The following is a 23,867-nucleotide window of genomic DNA, read 5'->3' on the forward strand; positions in this document are numbered from 1 at the left end:
GGACTGGATGCCACCAGATCCCTGCAAAAATACACATAGGAGATACAGTTGAACTGAAATGCCAACAGCTGGCTAATAAATGACTAATTTGATTTTTTTGAGTATGTCACTGTGAAGTATGATTACAATGTAGGCATGTTTTCGAATTAATTCACGACCATTCAAATGTTGTTATTCACGGCGTTACTTTAAGTTCACCTGAGTGCCAGATGACAAAATATAAGGGTAGCATTGACACTATTCATGGTTACTAGTAACATTTGTTCTGTTATGGGAGACTCATTGCACTCTCATTGGTCTGCTATGTCTTCTGTGTCAACCACCATATCAAAGGAAATCAACCCACACTGTGACGAGAGGTGATGACTCAGCCATGCATCTTTGATTCAAGTGGTGTGACAGTTTAGTCAATTTATACTGACTGGCTAAAAAGGCTGATGTGTGGAGCTACAATGAAAGTGACACAGTCAGCATCTTTGCTGGGATTCAAGATTCAAAACCCTGTATTGATCCCAAAATTGGCAAATTCTCGCTGTTGCAGCAGCTGTGGTGACGACGGCCTCACTCAACCATTGTCCAATCACTATAGCAACACAGGAGGAGGAAAAGAAAAGGAGAGGACAAAAAGAGGAGAAAAATAAAGGAGAAGAGGAGATGAAGAAAGGAGAAGAGGTGATATTTGACAGGTAACATGATGTCACGATGGACCACAACAACCAGACTCCATGTAAATAAATTGTCATTTTAGCATTGTGACAAAGCTTTCATTCAAAGTCGACAGAAACTAAATAAAACTATTAAAAGCAGTTTTGGGTCTTCACTACCCTTTCCAAACTATGAAAAACTCTAGTATTGGTTGAAATAAACAAATACTTCACTGATTTACATGGGAAAATGTGTCGGCTCTATACACGCTAAAAGTACTGTTTTTTTAAATGGAGTCTGGTTGGTTTGGTCATAGCTGTTTCTGGTAAACAGAAAGGTCTTGAATGGGTTTTAAAAAGTTATATCTCTGCTACTCTCATTATTTTCTTGTTTTAATGTTTTTAGTTCGAGATCAAGTCTTATTGTCATGTGTTGGCTTAAAGCACAGTCTCAGGTTGAGTTTGGTGTGTTTTAATGTTTGCCTGGCGTTGTGCACAATGGAGAACTACTACACAGTGAATGGGCTATTGTGAACGGGGCTTTATGTTTTTGTTTTTTTAAAGATTATTTTTAGGGTATTTTAGGCCTAGGACATTAAAGGGGAAAGATGGGGTGAGGGAATGTACATACACACACTTTATCTCAACCTTAACTATGTATGTTATTCAGCGTGACATACTTCCTCCTGACTGAAAAAGCAATGGGAATTTTTACAAAACACAAAGCCAGTGCATGTGTAGCTGGGGGGTGAAAGTGGGTGTGTTTGGTGCTTTTTAGGATTCCCTCATGGATCTCACCGTTGTGTTTAGTGGTTTGTTTGTGGTTTAGAGAATGCTGAAGTGGGTTTTATTTTTTGCATACTTTCCACACAAGAAGTACAGGAGACAACGCCCTTAATATTGCATGCTTGGGTGAATGATACTTTCATCAGGGACGTGAGAAGATTCTGAAAATGCAAAATCACTTTGGGTACAGGGTGTACACAAGTTCCTCAAGATCCATCTATTGAGCAATTGAAATGGTTTTACTCTACATGATAGTAGGATAATGTATGCATCCACAATGTTTCAGTGTTGTAATGGAACAAATTGTTAACAACAAATTGTTAATTGTCAATTGTTAATTGAAAATGCTGTTTTTTTTATTTTTTAGCCTTTCAAAAAAACAAAAACACAATACAGAACGATATGAAGAAGATATAAGTTTAAAATTTGTGCTGCTCACCACCACAAACAAATTGATAAAATCGTGTCCCTGGACACAGATCAATATATTAACGTCACCATTTCACAAATTGCCATTAAACTGGTCTGGTATGTATACGTGTATATTGGAGCATGATCATAAATGTATGACTTTACAGTTAAGTTCTTCGGAGAGCTGGCTGGGTCACTTGCGTGGTTTCGGTACATATAAAAACTTTCCAGCTAACTTCCTGTCTTTTTAAATGTTTTTCCATACACTCTTTGTATTAGTCAGACCATGTTTCAATTTGATGTTCAGGGTTTTTTTCTGTAAACCTGGTTTATTTAGCCCCTATTCCTCGACAGTTCTCTACTCTGCTTGTCTATAAATCCATTGCTGGCCAAAATACTGCTGCTAACTTTTCGACAAACAAACTAGGAAATGTGATGACAACACTCCCTTTTCTGCTCAACATGCCACATCCTTTAAAACAAGAAGACTGGTCATTGCCTATAGTTTTGGTATTGTCACCAAATTCCACAAAAAGACAGAGACCAACATTGTGCTTGTCAGTCTCTCAGTAATTTCTGGCTTCCCTGTGCTGTCAATCTCAGCCACAACCCTGTTTGTTCCCACATGAATCTTTGAAAATAGATAGGTACTTTTGTTTTCCAAAAAAGGCTAAAGTTTGAAAAGCTTAGTTCTATTATTTTTTATAAATATGCTAAGAATCAGAAAAAACAACCATCTGGGCTTGTGGCTGGACTCAAATTTGTTGCTGCTTGTTGTTTGCTTCCTCGCTGACAACTTTAAATGTCCCTGGATGGCAGACCGATCTGAGCTGAGATCTGAACCAGACTGGCAAGACACTTATATCCCATATACCTACAGGACCAGAGCACCTGGAGCACCCTGGCCTGCACAGAGAAAAACCCCACACCCATACACAAACAAAACCACTCACAATCCAGTCAGTTAGTAGTCAACTCATGTTACAAGATAAATGTCTGTTATTGGGTAATTCAGGGAATAAAATGGACTCCCTTAACAACCAAGGTACCTCTTCAATTTGATTCAAAAATCTGTATTCTGACCTATAAACGGAGATGTTGAAGAAATAGCTACCTCAGTAGAAATGTCTCAGTGTGTTTGTGTGGAACTAACAGCATGGTTTTAGGCCCCTGCCCACCTCTGGAAACCTTTTTTCAGTTTTCCCTCTCCATTTTGTGTCTCTACGCAAATCCTATCCCACTGGAATTTTACAGCTGTGAGTCAGTGACAACAGTAACTGAGTCTTAGCAACAGGCATTTAGATACCTGTACCAGCAGGCCCTCCGCGTCAAAGGCGTTCCACCTTCCCTGCCAGGTTAAAGGCGTGTGCTGGAGGAAAGTTACTGTTCACAGCCACCACAACCACAACTATATTGTACCTCTTTACAGGACCTTTCCAGGGATGTAACATGCCAAAACTTTTGTTTTCAAAGATCCGGTTTACTGAAATCAAGGATCTGATTCAAAGTGTGAAGCGGCCCAGAAGGTAAGACACACATGATACTGAGTGATAGTTTGAGTAAGGTGGACATGTTAACTTTTCTTTTTTAAGTTAAAATGTGAAACTTTACATTCACAAACACAGAGTTTAACTTCATTTGTTTTACAGAGTTGATATTGTTCTAAATGGAAGGAGGCAGAAGAAGGACATCCAGCCTCGCACAGTACAAAACATAAATGATGAGACATATCCTGCAAAAATCAGGTAGTGTACAGTACGTGGCACTATTATAGATATCTCTGACTTTACATTACAGTAACACAGAATACTCACATCTCTCTCTTTCTAACAGTTGGCAGACTAAACTCCACCCAACTATGGAAGCATTGCTACACGATAAAAGTAAGAAATGTTACTCATAGTACCACAAAATAAATCAACAATAATATCTGTTAGAAATCATATTTGGAATTTGTTTGCACCAAATTTACCCTTGTGACCTTTAATGAGACTGAAAGAGTGAATATTTGAAATGTTAACCTCTTTGCAGAATATTTAGCAGCATTCCGAAGCTTCTTGCAGTCTGAGTTCAGTGAAGAAAACATTGATTTTTGGCTGGCCTGTGAAGACTTTAGGTGGACCACATCACAGGACGATCTTCGCTGGAAAGCAGAGGGACTCTACCAGGAGTTCATCCAGCCGTCGGCCTGCAGAGAGGTCAGTTTGTTAGTAACACTAGGGTTTTATGGGGAAAAGAGACAGAGATGGGTAAATAGCCAGGATACAGTATCACAAACTCTAATATGTCTTTCCCTAAACATCAACACAAATATACACTTGATACCCCAACAATAGTATAACAGAACAGGGAAAAGTAGTATGGCATTAGCAGAGGAAATGGCACCCCTATACCAGCAAGAAAAATCCAAAAAGATTCACTAAGTGGATGAAGTCATTTGGATGGGTACTAAATGTTACCATTTTTCAGTGATTATGGTGTTGAGTGGCATTTTATTAAATCTGAATCCAGTAGGGAATCTGCTTCTCAGACATGAACCCCTGGAATCCAGTCTGTTTTGATTCAAGAACTTTTAACAATTAAAGTCTTCAAGTAACAAAATATTTAAGAGCTTAAACTTGAAGATTGGGATTATTTTTATTTTTTATATTATTTTATCTTGGCACGTTTATTTTCAGGTCATTATTTGGTATGTACTGTATTAGCTAAAGCCTAATATTTTGTACGTAAGTACGTAAATAAGTTCCACACAACTAGTCTACAAACGCACACACAAACACACACACACACACACACACACACACACACACACACAGTCTGTTTTTATTCAACTGGCTGCAACTGGCACATTGACTGCTTATGGCTAAAATACTTGGAATTAAACCCATGAATAAAGTCACCCCTTAGTACTTTTACAATCAATGTCATGTTGGAAAGTTTGCAAATAATATGTTTCATACTCATATATGTGATAATCCTCTGACCAAAATAAACAAATGAAGATCAGACAAGCCTTTTATAATGCGATCACACTTTTAGTCTGTTTCTTTAGTGTTGAGTGTTGGCTAAGGAAATTGTATGTGCACTTCAATGTGTTCTGATATTGGGTTTTCATAAGGTCAGAAGAAAAGAAAAAAAATGTATGTAAAGCACAAGGGTCTGTGGGATCCTAAACAGGGGAAAAAAAACATGAATGTGAAAGTTAGAAAGTGAAGTAAAGAAAGTTTACGAAACAAACAAAGGCCCAAATATGTCCCCCTTACAACCATGAACTCTGGTGTTTTCGAGTTGCTTGAATCACACTCTTGAAGCACAGCACAGATTTCTGGGAGATCCATTTGGTGTAAATGCCACTGTATTCAACACACTGCACGGAGTGTTTTCTCTTTGTTTTTCCTTAGATCAACGTTGACCACCACATTAGAGAGAGGATCAGGAAGTCCTTGGAGAAGCCGAGCCGCTCCTGCTTCGATGAGGCCCAGAAACATGTTTATCTGCTGATGGAAAGAGACTCTTGCCCCAGATTCCTGCACTCAGATGCATACCTGAGTCTAAAGCACAAATCCAGGAGTCTGTGGTACATTTAGCTCAAAAAATTGCATCAAAAGTGATTTTCTAATCCTCACTTTTTTTCTATTTGACTGACTTGGAGTGTTATTTCCCACTGTGTGAGATGTGAAGCCTGGATCAAAACAGTTATTTGAAGGGCAGGACATCTCTATATTGCTTTTAATCTAGACTCAAACAATGTTTTCAACCATGTGCAACATCAGCCTCTTTTATAAGAGGGAAAGATGATGTATTGATGAAATATTGTGGAAAATGACGAAGCAGGAGGAGAGAAATGTAACGTGAGTGGGGAAAGTATACGTACGTGGGAGAGAAGGAATGCTGTAAGTACTCATGACCATTGGGCAGCCTATAGAGTTAAATAAAAACCAACTAGTTTTCAATGAAAGTTTCATAAATTGGAATAAAATTCAATGTTTTACCAACTGAGTGACTTCTTGACCATCTTTGGATACAGTTTGTGAGATGCGTGGTTGTTACCCATTATCTGTAACTATTCTATATAGTAATATTCTACTCTCACGATTTTCCATAAAGTCATCATTTTGAGACAACAATTTATATTTATCTCACTGAAAGTCTAACTGGAGGTGTGGGGATGGGCATGAGTCAAAACAAAAAAAGAGAACAGTTTCCACAGCTCACCCAGCAAGGAGATTCTGTCTTTCGTCACGTGTCTTAGATAGCCTCTAATTAGGTGCACAGATGACTCCACACACCAGCAAAAGGGTTTACTTAAACTGGAAAAAAGTAACCCTGCAGTAACCCTTGATCTCACACTGTTCTGTAAATGGCCTTATTCCTAAAAATTGTGCCTTAAAAAGGAGTACTGAGACAGCTATTAATAACTCGGAGGGCTTAAACGACAACACTGGAGTCATCAGACAGCCCGATGCGTAACAGATCAGACTGGATGTGCTGCCTTGTTAGGGGAATAATCTCATCACCCACAGACAGTGATGGCAGAGATACACACATGCGTTGCTAAGAGAAATCACCTGAAAGATGTAGTAGTACTTTGGGAAAAAATCATATTGTTTAATTTAAATTATTAATAAGTGGAGAATAAAATAGAAGAATAAAATAGAAGGCTTTTCATAATTCACGTAACTAAAGTGTTATGGGTGAAACTTTACAAAGCTTGTTTTGTTTCAGTCTATCCAGTCATGGGTAAGAAATGGCACAAAGAGAAAAGGAAATATGAAATATGAAGTGAGCTTCAGTTGTTGTCATTCTCATGTTTTGCCCATAAAACACACACTGCATCACTAGGTAAAATAGGGTATTTTTAACATAAGTGAGCACTGCATAACAGAAATCCGCAATCCTTGTTTTTGTTACATTTGTCATACTGCTCGACATCTTTTGCTCTATAACTTTAACATCTCTCTTTCCTGTTGACTTCATACTAGAACCCAAAGTGCACACGCTGTACCTTTAACCAATGCACTTTATACAGTACCAGGGATCTTCAATGTTTTTTAAGCCAAGGACCCCTTCACTGAAAGAGAGACAGAGCAGGAAGCTACATGTATTGTATGGAATTTTGCAAATGATATACAACTGGGCCTACAACAACGTGTAGGGTGGCCTAATATCTTGATACATACATTTTTTGCACAGAATACTTAGCTATTAAAATAGCCTAATAGCTGGCATGATTTTATAATAATAATCATGTTTCAATGTGTGGCACAGTGAATACTTGAATCCTGTATCTACGGCTGGCTATCTTAGTGACTACTTTTCCTATAGGCCTATCATCAGCTAATAATATGTTGGATTCATGTTGAGACTTTTTAAATTAAATATATATTTTTTTAAATTTAGACCAATTTGGAGGCCCCCATGCGTTGATTATGAGGAACCCTTAGGGGTCCTGCACCCCCTGTTGAAACTCCCTGCTTTATACAGTTATAAAGAGTTTTATTCAGTAATTCCTGGTAATTAAAAAAAACACCAAGGTCCACTAACTAGCCTTATCATTTTCTGTTATTTTTTAAGACAATTTGTTAGGCATTTTCTGCCTTTCATTTTGATAGAACAGAAGAAGACATGAAAGGGGAGAGAGAGGGGGGAATGACATGTAGCAAAGGGCCCCAGGTTGGAGTCAAACCCTGGCCCGCTGCCTTGAGGAATAAACCTCTACATACCTCTACCAACTGAGCTATCTGGGAGCCCAGCTTCATCATTTTTTCAAATGTAATTATTGTCTTATATGTTGGGACCCCCTGGAAAAGGAAGTCATACATCTCAAGGGGTTAATCCTAATAATAAACAAATTTGAACGTCATCAGTGTGTTCATAAAGTGATGTTTCTTGATGGTTTATGGGGGAGGGGATTGTATACCCCATCGGGGTATACGAGGATGGTCTTTGCTGTTGGTGTTTATTTTTTCTTTGTCACCAAGACATTTACCAATATCAAGCATGACCTTCTACACTTAAATCTGACATCATACTATTTATATTTTTTACCTTTGTTGCCTACTTTTAACATGATAAACACATTTGATTCCATGTGCATGTACATAAACTGTACTAAATGTAAGTTACTTTGGATAAAAACCACTCGCCACATAACCAAGCCTCTCGAAATTCTTCTTCTTTTTGCTCCTAAGTGGACTGCAGGGCTCCGGGGATCGAAGGTCCAACCTTCCAATTGGCAACCGCTCTCCCCCTGAGCCACATCTGCCCCTACATTGTTCTACAAGAGTGGAGTAAACAAAGCTATGTTGTTCGGGAAAATGTTGCTGATAAATTCAGTGTCAGCATTTCGTGACGAGGCAGATCACTTTTCTTTTTCTTACAAAATGTATTCACTTTTATTTATTAGTTGTGTACAAAAGTAACTTCTCACGCTGCAGGCTGAAACCATTTGCAGAATAAACTGTTTTATGAGTTATTTCAATGTTCGTCAGTCAGTAACTGAGTACACTGGGACGTCAGGGTTTTTTCCTGATAAATAACAAAGGTCTCACATCTCCTGCATCACATGGTATTACACACTAATCCGTCACTGTTTTCTCATAGCCCAGCTCAGTTGCCATGGTAGCGAAAAAGGAAGTGAGTACTGTCGATGGCACGGTGTTAGTCAAGACAGTCACACATGGGGAACTTCAGTACCAGATCTGGACGCTCTACAGGCTAATAGTGTTTTTTGTGGTACGTTCTACAGTGTTGTGTTCCTCCGTGTAGACACACATAAAACATAAAAGGTGACAGCTTTCAGTTCACAGCGTTTGGTGATTCTTTGTAACGCCTCAGTACTTAGAACCGTGTTTGGGCAAAAGAGGGAGCTCAGCATCAGTGAAGTCAAGCCAAAGGGCAGATTGTAACAGAATAGCCGGGGGCATCAGATGGTGAGCTGGAACAACTGGCAACAGGCCAAAATCAACAGATAAATTCAGTCATGTTTTAGATATCACAGAACTCCTGTAATGTATTTTAATTCTTTTAAAATTTAAGATTTCCTTTCAGAATCTGCTTCCTCTTCTGTCAGCGTATTATGACTTGCTTCGGCAGGGAAACCGAGGCTAGTAGCACTCGGTCACACTTACTCTTCTTGGTATGTCTATTTAAGTAGCTCTTCGAGTATATAAAAGAGCAATCTTAAAATTGTCTTTACTTAAGTAGATGCGGAAGTATTTTATCATAAAACAATTTAAATCACATCTACTAATGAGTAGATCTTCTTGAATATCTTCGTTTACCTGGAAACTGGCCAGGACTGAATCACACGTGCATTGGTCCTGATCACCATAATACATATTCATAATATAAAACATTACCCACGGAAACCCAACAGTACTTATCACAGTGTAATTGCATTGTCATTCTAAAGCTGCTTGTATTGACTGATGTCTGTTTTGGAAAACAATCAATATGAATAGCTGTGTTAAAATGGCAAGAATGAGCAGAATAATAATGCATCAAATGGAAATGTCTGTCTGGCCAATGGGAATTTAGAGGCAGAGGGTGTGACTCTGTCCGGGTAAACTTCTAGACTGAAGCTTGGAGTGTGGCGAGGAGACGTGGTTACATTTGCAAGTCTTTTTCTTCTAATTGTAGCAGATTTTTACACCAAGTGACAGAACCTCTGTTAGAGATGCATGTTGTGGTGCTCCTAAGTAGAAAGAAACCAACAGCTCCCGAATCTCAGGCCTCTAGTTGGTCAAGCCAAAAAAACTTTCATGATTTTTTGAAAACAATGATATTTTGCAACCAGAACAGACTTTTTGGATTAAAATGTCTTATTCGGTGGGTGCCATATTGGCTCAGTAGTTGTTGTATTACAACAGTTGTTAGTACCTTGGCTGCCTATATTTATCATCTAACCTCAAACCGTAATCCTAATCCTCAAAATGAAACCATGTCTACATGGCATGATGAATGTGTTTCCATCTTAAGAAATTAGTCAAATGTAATCCATATCAGAAAAGGGGGGGACTGCTTCAGAATTCCCTTAACTTTCTGATTGTGACTGTATAAATCACACACACTTAATGCAGTGATTGGCAATGTGTGCAGAGGTGTGAAAATTTGCTGGGTGTGAATTTGTCTCTCAAGCTTTTTTTTTTTTTTTTATTCTTCACACATCTACCTCTGTGACTTTCATGTGTAAAGCCAAGTGCTACACCATGAATGCCTTCAAGGAAAGAGTTTCACAAAGGGCATGCGGTTAGCAAATGTGTACGATTATTACGACTCGCCTCTCTCCATGACAGGAGTGTGAGTGTGGCCTTTCAGAACTGCTATGTAGACGTGGCTGGACAACACTTTGTACAAACTAGTTTGGCTTAAGCATGCCCTCGGCTTCAAGATAAGATATAAGATCAGAATAGGATGCTGAAGCATTTAAATTCCAGCATCTCGTTCTTCAGTTCCAATCATCTGCAGTAGCCTGCAGACAAACTATGTCATACAGCAGCACAGACTTCAAGGAAAAATACAATGTCAAGGGTCAGAGCTGGTAATATATAGTTCAGCGAACGCTAGTCACTCACCAAGAGCCTGTCCAGGTCACTAGAAGTTCTCACACCACAACTTGATTTCTGTCCAAGGCCGGTTATTTCTCTTCACCCCTGTCTGTTCCCGGTCCAATGAAAAAGTGACAGGCTCAGATGTAAAAAGCTGTGGTCCATCAAATGCGTATGAATCAGTGTTGACACTGGCATTGGGATCCATGTTTATTATTCAAGTAGTCAGCCAGCCAACCCTTATACCGCATTTCTTTAATTTGAGGGTAATAGAAATGAGTCTGAATGCCGATGTGTGTCTACATGTACTTTCTAGATATTCTCTTCTTCATTTTCTTACATATTAATAACAGCATAGTTTTGTCAATTTAAAAACCTTACTCTTACAGGATGTTATGGTGGGCAACATGACCTCCCTTTTAAGTGTTTTCCAAGCCTTTCCATATTTAAGATTTTTATTTTCTATGTAAAAACACAGCAATTTCTGCCCTCCATGTAAGGATTTCAGATTACAGTTTGAAACATGTTGGAAGGTTTTGACAGTAAAGTAATAACTTTGTGGCTGAGCGTGGTCATGATGTGACGTTCTGATAAATGTTCGGACTTCCTGTCTCCTTGACAAGTCCCTCTGTTGCAACACTTTGCCGTTTCCTCTTTCTCAAACATGGCTAAGGCCATGTGTTGCATGAATTTAAGCCACATTTGTGAAATTCCTTCGGTGGGATACGTAAGCTGTACAAAAAGACAGATGAGCGATCCTTCCATATGTCTTCAACAGGCTTCCATGTTCAGTCCCATTTCAAAACACACAGTGTGCATAGGTCACAATTTGCCTATCACAGTAAACTGTTACTGTAATTTGCATCTATGCTGCCGGACTAAAAATAATGTGAACACAGCATGCTTTCTGTTTGGCTTGTCCAGTCAGGAGGAGGCAAAGATCTGCAACAGCTGTAAGGAAAAAGGCATAATAGAGAGTAAGGCATCAAAAGGAGGGAGGCATACATGCAGTACAGTGTGAGTATGTGTTGTTTCTAACAGTGAGGTAGGTGGAGAGGAGGAACAGGAGAAGGAGGAGGAAGGGGTGCTTCCTCTTCGGTCCGGGCTGAGCTGCTGATGTATCCCAGCAGCGCTGGTCCATAGCAACAGGAAACCTTGGTATAAAACGCCGCGTCGTGGGGGGAACCCTCTTAAGTATCTCTCAGCTGCAGCATGAACAGGACCGAGAGCCTGAGAGTGTTGACTTAATAAGACAATGCCCAGCCTAATCGTCGAACCACTCAACACACAGCACTTCATCATGGACCAAGATGACACGAAGAGAAACAAGAACATGTGAGTGAAACCTTATCGCTGAGCCGGGGTTTCCATGAAATGTTCTGGCTTCAAAAAAATAGTTTGTGAACTTATTTAAGACTGAATGTATTTTCTAAAGTGATGTTTTGCTTCTTCAGTTCTGCAAGACAAACCTTTTAGACACAATAACTCACTCAGGAATATGATGGATGTTTCAAGGTATCTCTTGGAAATAGCTTAAGTTAATAATCTCAAATTAACTTCCCTACACCACTTGCTCTCTTTTTGAATTACTAACATGACCGACATGTTTTGACAGATTTGGTGAAAGCTAATTTAACAGCAGTAAATCCAACGGGGATATTTTCATGTATTTCTTATCTCTACACAGTGGAAAGAACTTTATGTGCCGTCTCCAGTGCATGTTCTCACACTCATCGAGCTCTGAGAGGTAAGGAGACTTATGGAGTGTTTTGCATACATTTCAGTTTTAAAATAGCCAGCCTGCTCCTATCATTTCCATCTATGGCATCATGAAAGGATTCGAATGAACTAGAGACAGACACCATGTTTGCTTTGGCAGAGCACACATGCACGCCAACATATCCCATGGTCTGACATTTTTGTATGAATTTGATAAGCACATCTGCTATGCTTTCTTGAATACACTGTTTCTGTTTCCTTGCAGCCCTTGCACTTAACCAGGGCTTTAATAGTCAGCATTTTACCCAAATTTGATTCTGGTTGAGTAATCTAACTTGCATTCTCTCCCAGCAGGCTAAGTTTAGAAGATACCCAACAATGGTCACAGTCACTGGAAAGGCTTCTCGAGTCTAAATGTAGGTTGCTTTTCCCCTGAGGGCGAGAATACTGCTAGAACAGTAAATGGTATTTGTGAGAATGGGAGTTTAAAGAGAATATCTGGTGTTTTAGCTGGAAGGAAGTTTTATCTCTGCTTCACGCCTGCTGGGTTTTCTGTGCTGTCTTACAGATGGAATGGCCACGTTTCGCAACTTTCTCAAATCTGAATACAGTGATGAGAATATTGAGTTCTGGCTCACTTGTGAGGAGTACAAGAAGATCAAGTCTTCATTCAGAATGTCTTCAAGAGCCAAGAAGATTTACGAGCAGTTCATCAAAGCAGAATCTCCCAAAGAGGTAAATCCAACACACACTCAGGGTCTCCTACATATAAAAGCATATAAAAATGTAAGTATATCAGACTGAAAAAAATGAAGATACATAGAGCACTGACAAGAGTAATAAATATGAGAATTGCCTGCTCACATGTTGAGTCTGAAATCTCACTCTCTCTCTCTTGGCTCAATTCCCCCTCATATCTATCTATCTGCCTCACTCCAGATCAACATCGACTATCACACCCGAGAGCAGATCAAAAGGAACGTCAAGACTTCCACCATACACTGCTTTGACGACGCTCAGAAGATAGTTTACGGGCTGATGGAAAGAGACTCGTATCCGCGGTTCCTCCGCTCGGACATTTATAGAACTCTCCTGGAAAACCTTTCCGCTGACGCCACGAAGGGATGAAAAGACGCTCAGGGGGGAGGCAGAAAGAGAGAGAGAGAGTAAGAGAAAGAAAGAACATAAAACCCCTCAACTGGAATGTTTGAGTTCCTTCAGGAGGAAGGACTGACAACAAAGAAGGACGGAGGGTCAACCCGCGCGCTACACGGACACATACAGAGGCCTCACACCTCCGCCGACGTCACTCCTGAAGCTAACTGTGTGCCTTAGTCCCGTCATGGGAGGATCCCAACACTGAGCATGTCACACCTGAGGACTGTGTGAGAAGAAGACAAATAAACACAACCAGCTTTTAATGACCCTTTTAGTGTGTGTTTGCACTGGATGACAAGTCTGTATACGCGGGAGAATTAACCACTTTTTGACAATGAATGAATCACTGAGAGGACTGACGCCCGCTCTGGCTGTGGAGCTACGTAAGCAAACTATGCAGCAGACCTCCTTTGGCCTTCTTTGCCGAGGTGTTTCCGGTTTCCTGTGCAGATTGAGATAGAGGATGTAAGAAGCAACGGTCACACTTGATTAGTTGTGTGTGTGTGGGTTTGTGCGTGTGCGTGTGTCTGAGAGAGTGCAAGTGAATATTGAGTTGTAGCTTTTAACGGCTTTTGAGACAGGAAAGGCTGTCCTAAAAAGAGTTGGACAATTATCTAATGACAGCACTAAGGCAGACACCAAATCCATAGTGGACACAAGACTCAATAGCGATATGTCATCCTTAGTAAAGGGTTGCAGAAGGCCGCTTAGTTCTCCAAGAGGCATTCTGGGACACTTTAAAAGGAGATTTTTCTTGGTCGGCCCCATGTGTTTTTTTCTTTTTTTAAACTGATTTAGCTTCTACGGGTGATATTGTGTGCCACTATTCAATATCATCATCCCTTTCAAAGAAAAAAACAGTGGCAGTTTATTGTATTTCCATAAAAATATGGATTCAATATATTTTTTTGATAACAAAACATGTATCTTGCACATTTATTTGCGTGGAATCTGAACAAAATTCTGCACTGCAGCAGTTAAAAAGATCCCTTTTAGGGCCAGTGGGGTCTAACTGAATTCCTCAGCACCATTAACTTAGTCAAAACCAAATTTTTAAAGCACTGAAGTGTCAAGAGTTGTGATTTAATGTACTTAACTATTTGAGTGGAATTCTATAGATAGAGGATAATTCACGTCGCATGATAGGATGGTAAAACTCCTTGTATAGCTTAAGAATTTGCCTTATTACTGCTTTCCAAAGCTTGTTGATTGAATGTATTCTTTGGGGTTTATAGTTAATTTAACTTAAAAGTTGGACAGTGTATTATTTATTGTTATTTGTCACCATTTGAGTAGAATGTTTGTTGCGGTGTTGAAGTGCTTGTTAAAATGTTAGTGATTTGAATGACATTAAATTATTGCATTAACAATGGCCTTCATGGAACAATGTGACATTATTTAGTAACACACACACACACACACACACACAAACACACACACACAACCATACACACAGCGGGGTCTTTAGATTCTGCTTCCTTAATTTTCCCATTGCACATCACGCTTTGTGCTCTGAAATTTAGTCTCGTGGACTGTTTAAAGAAGACAGCAACACACTTCCAGTGAAATGGATCTTAAAACAGTGCATTAGAAAATTAATGGGATGTTTGCATAATGATTGTCTGTTATATGTTTAAAGCAATACTCCAGCGCATAAGCATGGAAACATAAAGGCTGTGCCAAGATCTGGTGGGTCGAACACTTCACTGTTGTGGAGATGCAACTACAGTGCAGTCTTAACACTCCATCCTACTGACAAAATATATACAGTACACTGTATCGTTTTTATTAAAAAAATGCCCCTGTTCCTTCACATTTAAACATTTTCAGCATGTAAATTTAGAAGAAGGTAAACACAGCCCCCCCAAAAAGGAGAAAGTGAGTACAGATATACAGTAATTCAGAAGATGATATTATAAAAAAAAGACAATCCAGCAATGCTTTCTTTATGAGAAATTACATCTAGGTAAAGGTTCTCCTAGCGATATCGTGCAAAGGAAATGGGTGCTTGCAGTTTCCTTTAAACTTTTTTATTATCACTGAAAAGCATCTGTTGACTTGAAAATGAAGTGCATATGTGATTTTAGAAACAGGAAGGCTTGCACTTGCAGTTTGTTAAAAAAATTCAGTCATTTTGAGAAATGATTTTTTCTCTGTATGTAATGTAATGTAGCACGTGTAAAACATTTTGTTTAGGGCAGGTATTCACATTAATCTTTGCCTTCAAACTCATAAGTCATTCTGTCTGTGGGCCAAAACACTGGAAGACATTGAAATTGTACACAAATTGTGTCTGACTTTAATTTGCATGCCATGTGAACTTACAGGGGCTCAGTAAGGTGAGTAAGTGAAGGTAAAATATAGCACGTGTTCTCAACCCTCAACATGTCTTCTATAAGACACATTTATTTTTCACAAGTTTAAAGTTTACCACTTGGTAACTACAGGTTGCACAATTTCAATATTTTACTCAACCACACCACTAAGTAGAAACTAGGGTATGGGGGCTTGATGGCAAACCTTGGGGGCTTAAAACACCACACACCAAAGTTTACATTGTTTTTGTCACAAGCTTGCTCAGGGAATGTGAAAAGAGGAAGCCCTCGCAGGGTAAGGCCTATTCATAAAAATCCTGTCAGCAATGACATCATGGCCGTGTTTGTGTGTTTGTGTTTGTGTGTGTGTGTGTGTGGGGGGGGATTGGCTATTGCGGTGTTGAAAGAGAAAACCAAAATAATGTATTGCAGGATAGATGCCAACTTTACGAAGGACAGGAATACATGCGTATTCCAGCCTTAGAGCCCAGGTGAGCCTTATCAGCTGATGACCCTCCCATGTCAGTGTATAGGCCTTTCTAACAGCAGACATTTTGACTTATGATAGTAGGAAAATTCATTTAAGTAATATTGCACCCTAGTATCACAGGATTCTGTGAAATGACCATGAACTGTTAACACCGCATTACGTGGTGGTGGCACAGAAAGTGTGAAAGTCTGTGTGGTCACAATGGAAAACAATGCCAATGTAAAGTCAATGAGAAGATGACGTAGCATTAGGAGCGACTATGGTAGCGAGCAGTATGAAAGCCCGAAAATCTACGTAAGGACGTTGGTTTGGGTGGTGGATCGGTCAAACACAGGACTTTCACCCAGGTGACCTGGGATTGTGTCCCGTGTGTAATGTTTCCTAAAGTCGCTTTTTTTTTCGGAACCCATCTGTACCGTTCTTCCTGTGTGTCATGGAACCGTAAGCCCACCCAAAACCTTTTCCAAAGGGGCCGTGTTCATTTCACGGAAGTCTCTGTGGGCCCATCATAGAATTTCTGAATTTCATTTCTAAACTAGAGACCGTAATAGTCGTAACTCAAAAACTACTTAGTTAAAGTGATGATTCAGAGTAATTTCACCCTAGGGTCCTTTGCACCATGACATTGAGCCAAACAAGCCCCCAAGAAGCTTTTTTCACCTGGGTCGAACATTGGGCGAGTTAGTGTTATCAGCTGGTTAGCTTAGTGCAGGCGCTGTTGGAACCAAGTGTTTGATCTCAAAAACCACCTCACTAATAACGCCCAAAATGACACCAATCTTCTACAGTAGCACAAACAGGTTATGTACTCAGGAAACAATGGACTGGAAAGTTTGTTAGTACACCAGGAGTTTATTTTAATATTATTTGCCTGCTGGCTTCTGCTCTCTGCTGCTAGTGCCTGTAAGACGAATGCTTAAAGGCAAGGCAGCTTTATTTGTAGAGCAAGTTTCAGCAACAGGGCAATTCAAAGTGCTGTACATTAAAATATCAAAATAGTAAAAGTTACAGTGCAGTACAAGAAATTAAACATTTAAGAGCAGTTCAAAACATTTCAACACATGAAAGCTGATAAAATAGCAGATTTTAGGCTGCTAGTATGGGACAGTGTATAAGCCGCCGTTACCGGGACGCAATGACCATTTTGTGGAAACCCAAACTTTGCTGATTAACAAGGTAGGCACTCTATACAGGCAGAGCCATATGTCTTTACCTTCTCATCCATCACAGGCCCCGCAGGATCATGTGACTGACCGTCTATAAATTACAACACCGAAACGAGATACAGCAAACATATTTATTAATTTTGTCATTAAATAAGGTAGTGTATCCAAACGTACATCAATTATAACTTGTCTCTTGCTAGTTGTACTACAGCACTTATTTTTTTGAATAAGTAAATTGAATAAACACTTTTGTTGCGTCTCTTTTCGGTGTTGTAATTTATAGACGGTGGAGGGCGCCACCACAATTAACATAAATATGAGTCGAAATAAACAACTTTGGGGGCTATTTTTGGTGGGAGCCAGTCTCCATACAGGCGTAACAGGCTTGTACAACCTAAAACTTGCAATGTGCTCCTAATGAAATTAGGTTATTTCTTTTGCAAATAACCCATAAAGTCTTACAGGTTGCAAATGTTTGGGAGACTCTTCAACAGCAGGTAAACATGCAGGTGTACTCATCACCATCACAACAACAGAGTTGGCATGCCATTTGAATTTGATTGATTACTAAGGTGTCAGCATAATTATCTTCTGGTTTCAAACGCATACAGTTTGCAATTACTGTTGGCGAGCGTTCATCTTTGTTTTGCAATGTACTCTCATAATTGCTGTGATTTACACTACTGCGGGGGTGTAGCCTGCATCTCCATAACAGATAAACTGGTCCAATTACAGGCGTTGTGGATTCTTTAACCTCAGCTTCTGTTAACCGGCTGGTTCCTTGTTGGTTTGCGTACTTTCTGTGCCCTCTTAAAAAATATAAATGTATCTTGGCAAGCAACATTCGCAAATCTGTGTGCGTTGAACTATTTTATTTCAAGCTTGCTTTGCTGTGTCCACAGTTTAAAAAAAGAATCCACCGTCAAGCACTCCTAAAGCTCCCAAATGAACATATTATATCTGGCCTAATTCCTACACAAACTCAGAAGTAAAAATGATGAGTCATGGCCTTACGTGCTGTCTCATGGTAATGACAACAGACAGCTGTTTCTGTTTCCAGTCTTAATGCTCAGATAATCTTAACTTCCTCTGGCTCTGGCGCCGAATAAGTGGATTTCCCAAAATGTCGAGCTATCCCTTTAACCATGTAACTAGTAGTCTCGCATTGCCAGACCTTCCTCTGGCTAGTCCACAGCAATGGGAGAATGCAGTGCCCTTTTTATTGGCATTTCTTTAAACCAATCACAATCGTCTTGGGTGGTGCTAAGTGCCGAGCGGTGCCGCTGCAAAAAAGCCTCGGGAAGGAACTTTTTTTGGAGGAACATATGTACGTTCAACACATTCTCACATCGGTGCCTTTGTTGTTGTTACATCATATAACATGCGCTTGGTCGGGACTATTGGCGTCCCTTTTGACGCTGTTAAGTTAAGGAAAAGCTCGTGCCTACGGTTACGTGACTCACGGTAATGGGACGGTTGGGTTAGGGGAAAGCTCGAGGGTGGGCTTACGGTTACGTGACACGCGGGAATAACGGGCCGGTTGAAGAAGAAAGCGGCTTCCTTGACACACTGCAATAACAAGATAGGACACACGCGGGACGTGAACCCCACTCTCGTTGGTGAAAGTCCTGTGTTTGACCCATCCACCACCACCTCCTTACATACTACTCGATAAACTCCATCTAGATGCTGCTCTCCCCAGTACGTTCTACGCACACGCCGATTGTAGCCTTTTCCGTCGCATCACACGCAGACAGCCTCTTCCCAAACGTCCGTACTTTACAAGTTTGGAGTGAGAACGAGTTGGTGCGTTCAAGGGTTCTGTTAGTCATGCGACAGAAAGCTCAGATTGGTCAGATAGTCTAGCTAGTTTTCTGGATTTACCCTGCAGAGAAGAGCATTTAACCATAGTCCTCATACATCCACTGGAGTTTAGAATTTCAACACAAAAAAGCGAAAGGTAAAGGGGCCGAAAAGAGGGATCCTGCAGAATTTCTGGCGGCACCGGAGTAAATATTCTGGATGGACCATATACTGCGTTACAAGTAATGATAAATTAATTCCACAGTTAATGATGCATCTCAGAACAGTAAGTCTTGTTTTGCCATCAGCTGACTTTACCTTGTGTGTGTGTGGATATGTATTGTAGTGTATGCCTTGTGTTTGTATTTAGGAGTGTTTTTTTTTTTTTAATTCTGGACTGGCTTTGTACTGTTTGTATTGTTTTTACTTGGGGAATGTGTCCGTGTTTATTGGTGTTGTATTTCATTGGTGTCACATAGTGAGTTTTACTGGCTTTGGCTGGCCTCAGAGCAATATGTTTACCTCTTGTATTTCTTTTTCTTTATGTTTTTTCATGGACATACAGGATCTGTCCTTTCTGTGTTGTTGACTGACCAAACGTCCCCCTGTGGATCAATGAAGTTTATGTTTTACCACTAACAGTAGCACTATGATTTTTAGCATTGTAAGAAGATAAATTGTGATTTAATGAATCAATAAATACTGATGTGCAGTTTATATGCTGTGTCCACATGATAACCTTCAAGATAGAAAGCTTGCATATATTCACAGCCAGCCAGCAAAAGTATTTCCCTACAGTTAAACTTTCATATAAAACGTGCCATGACCTGAGTCTGCATCCACAAAGTCAGCCATGATGGTGTTCTACCTGCGGCAACACCAGAACAACCCAACATAACAGAACACCTATCAGTCACTATGGAGACGTGTTGCCATCCCAGTACCTAGCATAGGGTTGGAAGATCTTATCTACTGCTCCTGTTTTAACCTGCCCGACATTATTGCATACAGGAAAGGGAGATCCAAGACAAGTTCCAACACACAACCTTTCCTCACTGTTGGTGTCAGTATATGCTGTATGTACACAAGAGGAGGCACTGAATAGGTCATCACAGTCTGCTCAGTAGGTAACAAACTCCATCTGTCATGCTAATGTGGTCACAGGGGCTGGCAGAATGCTATGTCGATCTTTTAATCAACACTAACCCTTACCGCCAGGGTTCTAACCAACCTAACGTTAAGCGTTAATATATGCAAATATCTTGCATCCTTCAGCTACACCGCATTGGTGTAGCTGAAGGATGCAAGATATTTGCATATATTAACGCTTAACGTTAGGTGAGGAAACAGTGAGGAAAGGTTGTGAGGAAGGAAGTGAGGAAACACCAATGCGGTGTAGCTGAAGGATGCAAGATATTTGCTGTGTCCCAATTACTGTTTACAGATTGTGTCCATAAAAGCTTTGATAGAGGCTACTAATAATTTTAACATTTTGTGCTAACAGGAAATATATATATATAAGAATAGTTTCCATTGTTTGTTTGTTTTTTGTTTGTTTTCAATCTTTCCCTTTGTGCATGAATAGGTCCTGAGCATGTGTGTGTATTTCCGGCCTGTGTGTAGTGATTACTAACAAAACAGAGTGTAAATTGTAATTTCCCCACTGGGGATCTATACACAGTATAAATTATAAGTTTAATTATTTATGTGGTCTTCTTGGAGCGGTCTCTCCCTCCTCTATGGTTAGTAGTAATTAGTGTTCATTGTATGTCTTTGTGCATTGCAGCATGGGACAACAGGGTCAATCCAAAACACATTCAAGCTGATTTTGTGAGCATAATGACATATGAACTTTTAAATATTTCTAAAATGTGTTGCTACATACTTGAAACCTGATAGAATTGTAATATAGAATTGGGGCACACATGGTACGATCACTCCTTCCTTCTCTAACACAGTGACCTCTGTATGTAAATGGGAGACATGGGAAGTTTAAGGAGCACAGGCGTCAACAAGACTATGTGCGTACCTGTAAGCGCATTAAAAAAAAAAAAGTTTTCCAACACTCTCAAATGCAATCTTTTTTCTTTCTTCTATCAAGTTAATGTAAAAAAACATGTTAAAAGAAAATACTGTATTTGTTTATTATTAATAATCCAATAGCAAGTGGAAACATTTTTATAACAATTCAGTTAAAATTTCAACTGTCCTTTCAGTCCATCCTCATAAATAAGTGAGGTTTAACAAGGTGTAGAGGCACAGCTGTCCTGATGGGGTTTAATCCCACATTTATTAGTTGAACTATAGTCTTGAATTATAGACTTTGCAGTCAATTCGAGAGTCAATTTCAGAATACTTATCATCCATTGTTTTCTTTCATTTATTCTTAGCTCCTAATTGTTAAGGGCCGACTGCATGTGCAGAAGCCAGAGTGATTCACAAAGGTATTTTCTACAGATGGCACACACACACACGCAATAGCGTTCCTTAAGCACTTGAAGTGCCATGCTAGGTTTAGGCACATGGGTTTGGTGCTTATAGATGCTAAGAAAAAGAAAGAAGTCCCCAAACAGGTCCGCAGTGCTGCCGGGCTTTCTAAATACCATAACTCCCAAATCACAAAGAGGACAAATTTTGCAAGCCAGTGCTGGGAATCACCTTCTGCGTAAGGCCATCTGGACAGACCTCATGCTTTAGTGGAAACTTGGCTCTGCTCTTCATCCACTTCTAAACAGACGGCTGCTCACACACAGTCTGCACATCATAATAACACGAGGTGAACACAGTGTTTTCACCCTACGAAGCTGCAAACCACCAATAATCACAACACAGCAGGTGATGCATATGCATTATGGCACAGATAACCAAGAACAAGTTGTGCCTATTTTGTACATAGTTTTGTCCTGTTCCTCAGTAGAACTGCCCTTCCTATAGTGTTTCTGGGATATGATGTCAATGTCAAACTACATTGTTACTGGAATCAGGAGTTCGCAGTGCTCAAATGGTAAGTTTCCCCAAGCAAAGATGGAAAGGAAATTACTTTCAGAACATTTTAAATGTTTACAGTTTTAAGATGATGTGTAGATTGTTGAACTTCCAAATCGAGGCCCCAATCACAACCGCTGGAGCTGGCTTTACATGATGACGATAGCGCAGCAAATTTCCATGAACGGCAACATGCTTGCTGGTTGAGATGTTGTTTCTGTCGCTATGCATATGTCATCTCCTTCATCGTTCTGATTGGTTTTAGGTCTATCCAATTGCACCCAGAGGCATTTGAACGGCGTCCTTTGGTGACGCGCCTTTGGAAATGGGTTGTGAATGAATCATACCCCAGACCCACCTGAGAAGGGTCTAGTGTCAACCAGCTTAAGATAGCACCGCCCTGATGGCATCAAAGAGAATCTGCCGCCATGATGGCATTTAAGAGAATCCACAAGAAAGAACGTGTTTAACCAGGATTCTCTATAGCTTCAATGCTAAAAATGTTAGTATTACTTTTTGTCTTTGTTAGCCAAAAGGGCTTGATTGTTTCAGCATGCTATTGGTGTTCTTCAGCTTGCACGTGGATGATGCTTTAACTATACACGTGGATGATGCTTTAACTATACAGCCCACAGACAATTTTCCATGTCACGTTGAGACTGTGTTGACAGTTACATATTTTAGATGTCAAGGTTGCGCTGAACTGCTCTCGCAGGAGCCTGAGGATTTCAAAAAGAGCACCGAACTTGCATAATTCATGCTTACAATCTCAGTCACATTGATACACCTATGCACCTAAGCACCTTCATAAAAAACTATGCACTATCATGACCCCTCATGGCACCTATGCACCTTCATAACCTGACAGGTCTCACTGTGACTGATACCCTCATGCCAAAGCAGCTCCATCTAACTTCCTGCTATGGTGCTGAAGGTTTCTGTATTGTTGACTCTAATAAGATCTCATGTTCATGTGTTCATGTGTTTGTTGATGGGGGATCAGTTGTCCTAGCAGCAACGGATTACTTGAGCTTCCTTAAACACCAAAGCTTTTTCCACCACATTATCTTTGCTATAAATGGTCAAATCTTTTGGCTGATGCGTTGCTAACTGACTGAACTACATGTCAATGTTTGCGGTTTTAGCTACACTCTGAAAATGGTTATTAAGGTGCTGTTGAAAGAGGTTGACCTAGATGTCTAAACAGACAACCTCAACCTTTCAAACATTGTGGGCCAATTTTCACTAAAAATTTAGACATCTTTTGTCCTAACAATCATTAGTGGACTTTATGACAATCATTCCATTAAAGTGTATTTATAGACTGAAGTTGATGTGAGAGGAATGTTAATTTGCAAGAACTGTGTGTTCAGCATTGCCAACATTTCCTTTTTATGAACACCCATAGACGCAAGAGTAGATTGCATCATCTATGTACCAACCTGTCACATTTCAAAATGCCCGCATGACAGAAGAAACACTTCACTGATCCACACCTTGTGTGAGTAATTCATTCAACGTGAACGCTGCCAGTAGTGTTGCGAAACAATACAGCAACTGTACATCCAAGATAGTGTCATGTGAAGGACAACCGCTCCTGGAAACCGGAAAGGCACTTTTATGACTGAGCCTGGTGTGTGTGTGGTGGGGTGCTGTGCTTTTGTAGTTCTTCATTTAAGAATATTAAAGAGTACACTTTGTTTTCAATTAGGAAAATAGGCAGGAAAGTAAAAGTAGCAATGCCTAGAATGCTCTGCAAATGTAAGAACCAAAGCAGCAACAATTTTGCAATATGGAAAAAAAATGAAAAACACAGCAGACAAGAGAGAAAAGTCCTTTTA

General features: G+C 39.9%; 2 protein-coding genes and 1 long non-coding RNA gene across 6 annotated transcripts in view; all 3 read left to right on the forward strand.

Moving 5' to 3' along the window:
* The first annotated feature begins 3,093 nt into the window (after positions 1 to 3,093).
* si:ch211-117l17.6 (regulator of G-protein signaling 21) lies at positions 3,094 to 6,599 on the forward strand. 2 transcript variants are annotated; one of them, XM_034880710.1, is made up of 5 exons: positions 3,094 to 3,367; positions 3,491 to 3,586; positions 3,675 to 3,724; positions 3,873 to 4,039; positions 5,243 to 6,599. In XM_034880710.1, exons 1-5 carry the CDS (start codon positions 3,291 to 3,293, stop codon positions 5,426 to 5,428), a joined length of 576 nt encoding a protein of 191 aa, XP_034736601.1. In that variant the 5' UTR covers positions 3,094 to 3,290; the 3' UTR covers positions 5,429 to 6,599. The 2 variants fall into 2 exon arrangements, with proteins under 2 accessions (XP_034736601.1, XP_034736602.1); XM_034880711.1 differs by having other exon boundaries at positions 3,491 to 3,545; positions 3,682 to 3,724.
* A 3,043-nt stretch (positions 6,600 to 9,642) lies between these two features.
* The window catches only part of LOC117950046, a 17,475-nt gene continuing 3,250 nt past the window's right edge, over positions 9,643 to 23,867 (forward strand). Inside the window, exons 1-2 of the long non-coding RNA XR_004657794.1 lie at positions 9,643 to 9,661; positions 18,941 to 18,943. This is a non-coding gene — a long non-coding RNA (uncharacterized LOC117950046). The remainder of the gene's footprint in view (positions 9,662 to 18,940; positions 18,944 to 23,867) is intronic.
* Positions 11,176 to 14,641, forward strand: LOC117950039 (regulator of G-protein signaling 21-like). 3 transcript variants are annotated; one of them, XM_034880713.1, is made up of 5 exons: positions 11,176 to 11,725; positions 12,078 to 12,137; positions 12,464 to 12,525; positions 12,678 to 12,844; positions 13,049 to 14,641. In XM_034880713.1, exons 1-5 carry the CDS (start codon positions 11,646 to 11,648, stop codon positions 13,235 to 13,237), a joined length of 558 nt encoding a protein of 185 aa, XP_034736604.1. In that variant the 5' UTR covers positions 11,176 to 11,645; the 3' UTR covers positions 13,238 to 14,641. The 3 variants fall into 3 exon arrangements, with proteins under 3 accessions (XP_034736604.1, XP_034736606.1, XP_034736603.1); XM_034880712.1 differs by having other exon boundaries at positions 11,348 to 11,725; positions 12,461 to 12,525; XM_034880715.1 differs by lacking the exon at positions 12,078 to 12,137 and having other exon boundaries at positions 11,177 to 11,725; positions 12,461 to 12,525.

Source organism: Etheostoma cragini, chromosome 9, assembly GCF_013103735.1.
Source record: "Etheostoma cragini isolate CJK2018 chromosome 9, CSU_Ecrag_1.0, whole genome shotgun sequence".
Taxonomy (NCBI): domain Eukaryota; kingdom Metazoa; phylum Chordata; class Actinopteri; order Perciformes; family Percidae; genus Etheostoma; species Etheostoma cragini.

What these genes read in the sequence shown, in the direction of transcription:
- si:ch211-117l17.6 (XM_034880710.1), top strand. Translation starts at nt 3,291, where the DNA reads ATGCCAAAACTTTTGTTTTCAAAGATCCGGTTTACTGAAATCAAGGAT. An exon ending in AGCATTGCTACACGATAAAA is followed by an intron (nt 3,725 to 3,872) that starts GTAAGAAATGTT and finishes ACCTCTTTGCAG; the next exon opens with AATATTTAGCAGCATTCCGA. An exon ending in AGCCGTCGGCCTGCAGAGAG is followed by an intron (nt 4,040 to 5,242) that starts GTCAGTTTGTTA and finishes GTTTTTCCTTAG; the next exon opens with ATCAACGTTGACCACCACAT.
- LOC117950039 (XM_034880712.1), top strand. Translation starts at nt 11,646, where the DNA reads ATGCCCAGCCTAATCGTCGAACCACTCAACACACAGCACTTCATCATG. An exon ending in ACGAAGAGAAACAAGAACAT is followed by an intron (nt 11,726 to 12,077) that starts GTGAGTGAAACC and finishes ATCTCTACACAG; the next exon opens with TGGAAAGAACTTTATGTGCC. An exon ending in AAGCAGAATCTCCCAAAGAG is followed by an intron (nt 12,845 to 13,048) that starts GTAAATCCAACA and finishes GCCTCACTCCAG; the next exon opens with ATCAACATCGACTATCACAC.